The sequence below is a fragment of the Micrasema longulum genome, unplaced genomic scaffold (assembly GCF_059751315.1).
Source record: "Micrasema longulum isolate JH-2025_06_02 unplaced genomic scaffold, ASM5975131v1 h1tg000313l, whole genome shotgun sequence".
NCBI lineage: Eukaryota > Metazoa > Arthropoda > Insecta > Trichoptera > Brachycentridae > Micrasema > Micrasema longulum.
Window position 1 is genome coordinate 383,409 of NW_028277517.1, and position 8,232 is coordinate 391,640.

General features: G+C 31.1%; 1 protein-coding gene across 5 annotated transcripts in view; it reads right to left on the minus strand.

Moving 5' to 3' along the window:
• Nucleotides 1–3,707, minus strand: part of Ppn (proteoglycan-like sulfated glycoprotein papilin) — a 75,510-nt gene extending 71,803 nt beyond the window's left edge. For all 5 annotated transcript variants that reach the window (XM_088224870.1, XM_088224872.1, XM_088224869.1 and 2 more), the window contains exon 1: nucleotides 3,641–3,707. In XM_088224870.1, the coding sequence (XP_088080996.1) occupies nucleotides 3,641–3,658 (18 nt within the window). In that variant the 5' untranslated portion in view covers nucleotides 3,659–3,707. The remainder of the gene's footprint in view (nucleotides 1–3,640) is intronic.
• Between the last annotated feature and the right edge of the window lie 4,525 nt (nucleotides 3,708–8,232).

Below are 8,232 nucleotides of genomic sequence, written 5' to 3' on the forward strand. Positions count from 1 at the left end.
AATAAAATAAAATAAAATAAAATAAAATAAAATAAAATATTATAAAATAAAATAAAATAAAATAAAATAAAATAAAATAAAATAAAATAAAATAAAATAAAATAAAATAAAATAAAATAAAATAAAATAAAATAAAATAAAATAAAATAAAATAAAATAAAATAAAATAAAATAAAATAAAATAAAATAAAATAAAATAAAATAAAATAAAATAAAATAAAATAAAATAAAATAAAATAAAATAAAATAAAATAAAACAAAACAAAACCAAACAAAATAAGATAAAATAAAATAAAATAAAATAAAATACGTGTATTAACTTTATATTTGTACACAGGAATTCATTTGAATACTCTTCAGTATTCAGCCTTTAACGAAAGCCTTTTAACCACGAAGAAACAGAGATGCTAATTATTTATTCATCCCGACTATCTGCGTCGAGGTAATTTAGTACCTGCTTGTGATGAGATGTGAAGTGTTACAAATCAGGAGGCGTATAGAGGAGAAGGTAATGTGTAATTAATAATTATTACAGCCAGGAGATAATCAGCTCAAAATGGAATAAGAAACGTGCAACGCGTTAAACGAAGAGAAAATGGCGTGCCTATAATTATTCTGTCGACCTGCGTTCCCCATTGAATATTATTTTTTAAATGTTTATAGATTTAATTCAGGACTATACTACTATAATACCAATCACAGTAAAATATTCGCCAATAAAATAAAATTATTTATTTATTTATTTAACAAATTTACGGACAATGTCCAATTCAAACAAGTTATATAACGAAAAACAATAATAATAGAGTAACAATATTTGAAGGAATACAACAAAGAAAAGCAAAGACAAGTTAATACATTAGACTGGCATTATGGAATCCAGATTAATTCTACAAATATGCATACAGTCTATTTATTAGGAATATTTCTTCAGCCTTTTTGTAAAAAAACTCAATTTACAATCAAAATAATTTAGATCTTGATTTTCATTTACAAATCTAATCATTCCGGGTAGAGGCGCATGGAAACCGTAATTAGTCTTATGATGACCGAGGAACTGAATTTCATTATTTCTGAGTCTACGTGAAGGAACATTAAGAGATATTTGTTGGAGAATAGTCGGGACATCAAATAAACTATTAAGTATCTTAAACATGCGAATTAAATCTGCATTAAATCGACGCTGTGAGAGACTGGATATATTTATGTAATCATCGAAAGGGACGAGAGTTTCAAATACCTGGGAGTTTATATTACGGAAAATGGCAGCTTTCAAAAATAACTGGGAGTGCGGTTTGGAATAACAGGCACCACATTCAACAGTATGAAGACTGTCTGAAGATCGGATATTTACATTTTCTTTTTTGTTTAAATTTTTTTTCTCTATTTCAATAAATCCAACCTTGTTTACAAACATTTAGACATACTTAAGAGTACATTTTTTGATTACCTTTATTTTTCATTTATCGTCAAATAAAATCAAAGTAATAAAATAAAATCGAACAACGTAACTTGCATTCTTAATAGACAAAAAACATGTTCGTAGATAAATAGACCTGCGTAGGATTTGATTAATTGCCTCCGAATAAACTAACGACAAAACCAAATCTTAAGGATCTCTATCAATTTAATAATAAAAATAAAACGATAAAGTAAGAAATGTGACACATTAAACGACCGTTATAATCAATCTTCTTTGTCATTTCAAAATTTTGTCATTTTTGTATAAGACCTATCTATCGCTGGAGAATATTGAATAATTATTATTTACAATAATCAGTTCAATGAGGAAATTCAGTTCAAAGAGATTTTTTATAAAAAATATATTTTTTAACACGCGGTAAAAATAAAATCATTTCATTGTACGGTGAAGTTTCTGGAAAAAAATAATAAAAATAGTTTTAATATAAATGAACTGCTTGGAAATGTCACCGGTTCTTGTGAACAATAACCAATCAAGTTGCGTTGTAATGTGTTGTGATAGATTTCCGGTTTCTGGGTAGCTTTTTTGTGGATACTTCTTTATTTTTTTCAACCTTTCGTTCCTCCTTTTAGTCCTCTCTCTATGAGGAGAGTTCAGCGTGTGTAAGAGTTAATGGGGGATTCACATCTTGGTTTACGATTTACGATCTCAAATGGCGTGAAACAGGGATGTGTAATGTCACCATGGTTGTTTAATCTATACATGGACAACTGTATGAAAGAGATAGAATGTGTGGGTATTGAAGCAAAAATGGATCGTTCTTCAGTAAGCTGCTTGTTGTATGCTGATGATGCAGTTCTGTTAGCAAGCAGCAAGGATGATTTGCAACAAATAGTCTCTAGAATGTATGATGCATGCCTGGAGAGCGAATTGGTAATGAACGAAAGTGAGACAAAAGTGATGGTATTTGAAAGGGGATGTGAGGTTACTGACTGCATAAAAAATGTAAATAACGAATGTTTTGAGCAAGAAGAAAAATTTGTGTATCTGGAAAGCATGTTTTCAAGAGATGGAAGACTAGAAAAATATGTTGAAAGGAGAGTGAATGCGGGCAACAATATGAACGGCGCACTAAGAACAGTAATTGCTTATAAAAATATGTCAATCGAAGGTAAACTGGAAGCGCACAGGGGAGTTTTATTACCAACACTTATGTATGAAAGTGAAACATGGAACTGGCAAAGGAAGAATGAAAGCCGAGTGAACGCGGTTGAAATGCAATCTCTTCAACGAATGTGTGGGAAATCAATGTCTGACAGGGTTACGAATGATGAAATCAGGTGAGAGTGTAAATCTATGTCAAGTAAAATTGATTAGATTAAGAAAGGGTCTCTGAAATGATTTGGTCATGTAGAACGAATGGACGACGAAAGAATGGTAAAACAAGTACGATATGGCGAAAATGAACGGTAACGTGAGACGAGGACGACCAAGGAAGACGTGGCATGATCAAATAAACTAAAATTTAAGTCTGGTCATGTAAAAAGCAGACAGAACCGAAGGCCATGTATGACACGATGTATGAATGTGGAAGAAACTAGGAATGTATGCCAGGATAGACGTGTGTGGCGGTCCATTCTCTCTGCCACCCCTACGGGAAAATGGCGTGATGGTAGTAGTAGAAGTAGTGTTATTTGACAGCTACGGGGTTCTACTTTTTAATGCCAGCACTACCTATCGACGACAATCCTAGACGTCACGGGTGGAGTAATTTCAAAATTACAAATCTTAAAAAAATCTTAGCGATGATAATATGATCACCGTTCCCTTTCCGCACCTAATGGTGCATAGGGCACTGCATTAGTACACCAATCGCAGCGTATCTTAATATTTTTTGTTACATGAAGGTAAGATGATCAGCCTTACGCTTCAGGTGCCAGTCCAGGGACTATGAAATATTCAAATATAAAAACACTCTTTCAAATAATATTTCATTTCAACCATGTCGGGAATCGAACCCGAGACCTCTTGCATGGTAGACAAATACACTGACCATTACACCGCGAGGCCGAACGATAATATGATACGTTTTTTAAAAAAAAATATTGGTTTAATTTTATAGTATTTTAACAAAAAAAAATACGAAAAAACCACTGATCTTCCTTATTAGGACAGATTATTAATAATATTTTACTAAGTTAAAATAATTTTACTTACATTTAAATTCCTTCCCATGGCATAGCTGAAATATGTGGTGAGTAGAAACGATACTAGCGCCAGATAACTGCAAAAAAGAAAAAAGGCCATAATTAGTCAAGTGGGAATAGTGAATGAATAATAACAATAATGTTTGGATAATTTATATAGCGCCATTTTTGTGAAAATCACCTCAAGGGCGCTGTACAATAAATAAATATCCCAACCCGTCTTGCAGCTACAGAGCGCATGGACGGTTGGAATTCTAGTTCCTCGTCTCCAATTATGATATATTACAATTATGATATATATGAGCTAGATAACAGAACGTCTTGCAGCTACAGAGCGCATGTACAAAAAGAAATCTAGCCCCTACTTACATTTTTTTATTTTTTTTTTATTTGACAATGAAGTTTAGAGTTTAAGTGATATTTTAAAAACGAAATAAAAAGCAAATTTATAAAATTGGAAGTTAGATAACAACAAGTCTTGCAGCTACTGAGCGCATGGACGGTTGAAATTCTAGCACATTGATTATTCAATAATTATTCAATGCCATGGTAATGTAAATTAATTTGAAAATCAGTCGATCAATTTGGTATTTTTTATTTATTTATTTATCATCATATTATATTATCATACACAAAATTATAATTTATGCAATGTTGCTTTGGCTATCTAACTAGGGTTATTTACTCCGTTCGAAGACAGACAAAAATACATAAAAACAGTAATCAATATATAGAAACAGTTATAAATATAGTAGACAGAGTGAAAAACGAAGTAATAAATGGAGTAAAAACATGGTAAAAAATGTAGTAAAAACAATGTTATAATGTAGTAAAAAATTAAGCAAATCATAGTCAAAACCTAGTAAAAAACAAAGTAATAAATTTAGTGAAAACATAGTAAAAAATGTAGTGAAAACATAGTAAAAATGTAGTGAAAACATAGTAAAAAATGTAGTGAAAACATAGTAAAAAATGTAGTAAAAACATAGTAAAAAATGTAGTGAAAACATAGTAAAAAATGTAGTGAAAACATAGTACAAAATGTAGTGAAAACATAGTAAAAAATGTAGTGAAAACATAGTAATAAATGTAGTGAAGACATGGTTAAAAACATTTTTTTTTAATATTTTTAAACCCCGTAAAATGTGAAGTAAAAACAGAATACATAGTAAGAAAATGTATGTGTATAGCAAAAAGCATATTAAAAAAACATAGTAAAATCCCAATTAGAAAGAGAAAAAAAACATAGTAAAAAACAAAAAAATGTACATGTATAAAGTTTAAAAAAAAACATTTTTTAAAATAAAAACAAAAACAAATAAAATTATTATTATTAAGAAGTTATTTATTATTTGACACTATTTTTTCTTGCATTGGGAACAGCTTGCCCACCACATACCGCACACCGCACCTGAGGACATAAGTCTCCTTGGCGGTGCCCACACGGAAACATTGCTTGTTTCCGAACAGGAAAAGCTGCCCGAAGGAGCTGTCTGTAGTCTGGTAGCCTTGACATATTTGTGCTGAAAGAAGGTAATGCAGAAGTACATAATTATGCACTTCATTGGATCGAGAAAAGCGGGAACCGAATTTTTCGCTGACTGGGATTAAATTGATTGGACATGATCAATTCGCCGAAATGATTACAAAAGTTTTAAAAGCTTTGAAATTCTTTTTGGGAGCCACCAGATCCGTATATCTGACATGACATATAACAGGGCCACAGAAAGTAGCGAGAAGCTCCATTCGGTAATCATTGAGGGGAGAAAAGGGACAAGACCACAGGATGAGTTCAGAAAATTGATTTGGACATCCGCAGCAGCACGAAAGGGAATCAACAATATAAAAAACAAATGATTTGCCATTAAATTAACCATGGCCTGATAAATAAGGCGTAGTCCAGAGATCGGGGATAACCCAAGAAGATTTTAAGCGCTGACGGATTGAAGGAAAAAAAAGAAAGATAACCCTCCCATGGTTGATTCGTAAAAACTTGTGACATATTTCAAAGTCATCAACATCATCATTCTTTCCGCACCCAATGGTGCTTAGGGCACTGCATTGGTACATCAACCGCAGCGTATATTGATCATGTTTGTTACATGAAGGTCAGATAATCAGTCTTATGCTTTATGTGCCAGTCCAGAGACTATGAAATATTCTAGAGTAAAAATCAGATTTTAAAATAAATATTTCATATTTAAACTTATTGTAACAGAGAGGGAAAACATTTTTGAGAAGGGAGTATGGAAGTCTAGGAATTTACAGGGATTATGACCTGTCATTGGCTGGTTTAAGTGGTCACTTTACACACTGTGTAACATTCACCATTCTATTTTTAATATTTTCTGCAATAACTTTGTGTATCATTTTAAATTAAATTTGGAGAAATAAAACTTATACTTTGTTTTTTGATACACTCACGTAAAAATACCCTGAAGAAGGTAACAGTTGGTTACCGAAACTAGTTGGTGAAAATAATGTGAGTGTATCAAAAAACAAAGTATAAGTTTTATTTCTCCAAATTTAATTCACCATTCTGCCCACGTTTGAACATCCACATTTCCTCAACTCTTCCATCTGTTGACTTTTGTGAAGTAAAGGAGCTGAAACCTTTATTATGCGAGTGAGATTCCTCCTGCCGAACCAAATCACCTACTAGGCAACTCCTGAAAACCATTTCCCAATTTTTATACTTCTTCTTTTACCAGGTAGTTAATTCAACAATGTTTGAGTATTTTCAAATGCTTGCAGACTGGCTGGATTTTCTCCCTAGGGAGTTATTCAAAATGTTTTCCCTCTCTGTTGCAATAAGTTTAAATATGAAAAGGTCCCTAGGGAGAAAATCCAGCTAGTCTGCAAGCATTTAGACATACTAAAACATTGTTGAAATATTTCATGGCAACCGTATCGGGAATCGAGCCCGAGACCGCTTGCATGGTAGGCAAACGTGCTGACGACTACATCATGAAGCCGATAAAAATGTTGTTCAAAGTAGTCAATTTTTTTTCATACGTATTCGAGATACTTCGCCATACAATTAAATGCTTTAAATTTTACCCAATTTTTGTATTTTTTTATTTATTTTTTGTTTTTTTTTCTATATACATAAGAGGTAAAACAGAGTGTTATAAAAATAAAGGATAGCAATAAAATACATATTAACAGTAAAAATAGTAAACAAAAATCCCACAAAGCCTTGGCCTGTTCGTGGGTATACAAGAAATGTTTATGAATTTTTGCTCCTATAATAAATAGACAGGTATAATATTAGAGAAAAGAAAATATTATGTAAATGATTATCAGGTATTTATTTTACAGTAATTGAAAAAGGAAATAAAAAATATTATAAAACATTTTTAATATCTGATTTCCCGTAGCGCTGAACTTCCTCGTCGGTATTAAAAGGTGTGCGTATTGTTTTTTTTATTTATTTATGTTTTTTTTTTATGAACTGCGAATCACATATCTCAGTTTGATGATATTTTAGTTTTAGTTGGTTGGAAGAAATATATACATATATGTAAGAATATTGCAATGAATCCGAGTACGGATTTAATTTGAAAATGTACTTAATTAGACATGTTTTAAATAAATAATAGATTAATCGATTCATACCCTTTCAATAAGTCCTTCATTTTTTCAACTAATAAATCCACCCAATTTTATTCAAGTATTAATTAACTGAATACTAATTAACTTCAAAAGAGAAATATAATTAATGTCACTCGCGTTATGACGATCCGAGAATGAAGAAAATATATTGCTCATTACATTTTATTTTTTTAAATATGATCGCGTATTTAGACACGCGGAAAATTAAATAACATTGCAAATTTCGATGCGTTTCATGTGAATTATTAAAGTTGATCTTCTATTACGCATACTTTCGAACCGTGAGAATTATGATCAGCAATTTTATTGAGTTAATGATTGTTTAACTAATTATTGTTTTGACAAACATTTAAAAGAAAATATGTATGATTTGATTTGGATATTCGCATTCAAAGCATTTTTATATAGTTTGGAATAAATGGCATCGATTTCAAAAAGAATGATAGAATAATCAAAACATTTTGAAAACCTGATCTGACCATCGTGAACATGGAAATATCACATACAGCGAACACCGATAAAAATATATGAAATGTATTTAAAATAATTTATTGTATTATCAAAACCAATATGTGGATTGTGGAAAAATGTTTTCGTCATCATCATTCCCTTTCCGCACCTAATGGTGCATAGGAGACTGCATTGGCACACCAATCGAAGCGTATCTCGATCATTTTGTTACATGAAGGTAAGATGATCAGTCTCACGCTTCGGGTACGAGTCCAGGGACTATTAAATATTTTTAGTGTAAAAAAATCCTTTTTGATAAATATTTTATGTCAACCATGTCGGAAATCGAACCCGAGGCCTCTTGCATGGTAGGCAAACGCGCTGACCATTACACCATAAGGCTGACAATATTTTCATATATATTTTTACTGCCTTAAGTATTTTTAAGAAAAAAATATCTTTTTCATATTTATGTTTTTTTGTCGATAGATTAAACTCCAAAATTAATGATTTAGACAAAATTATCAAAAAAATTTT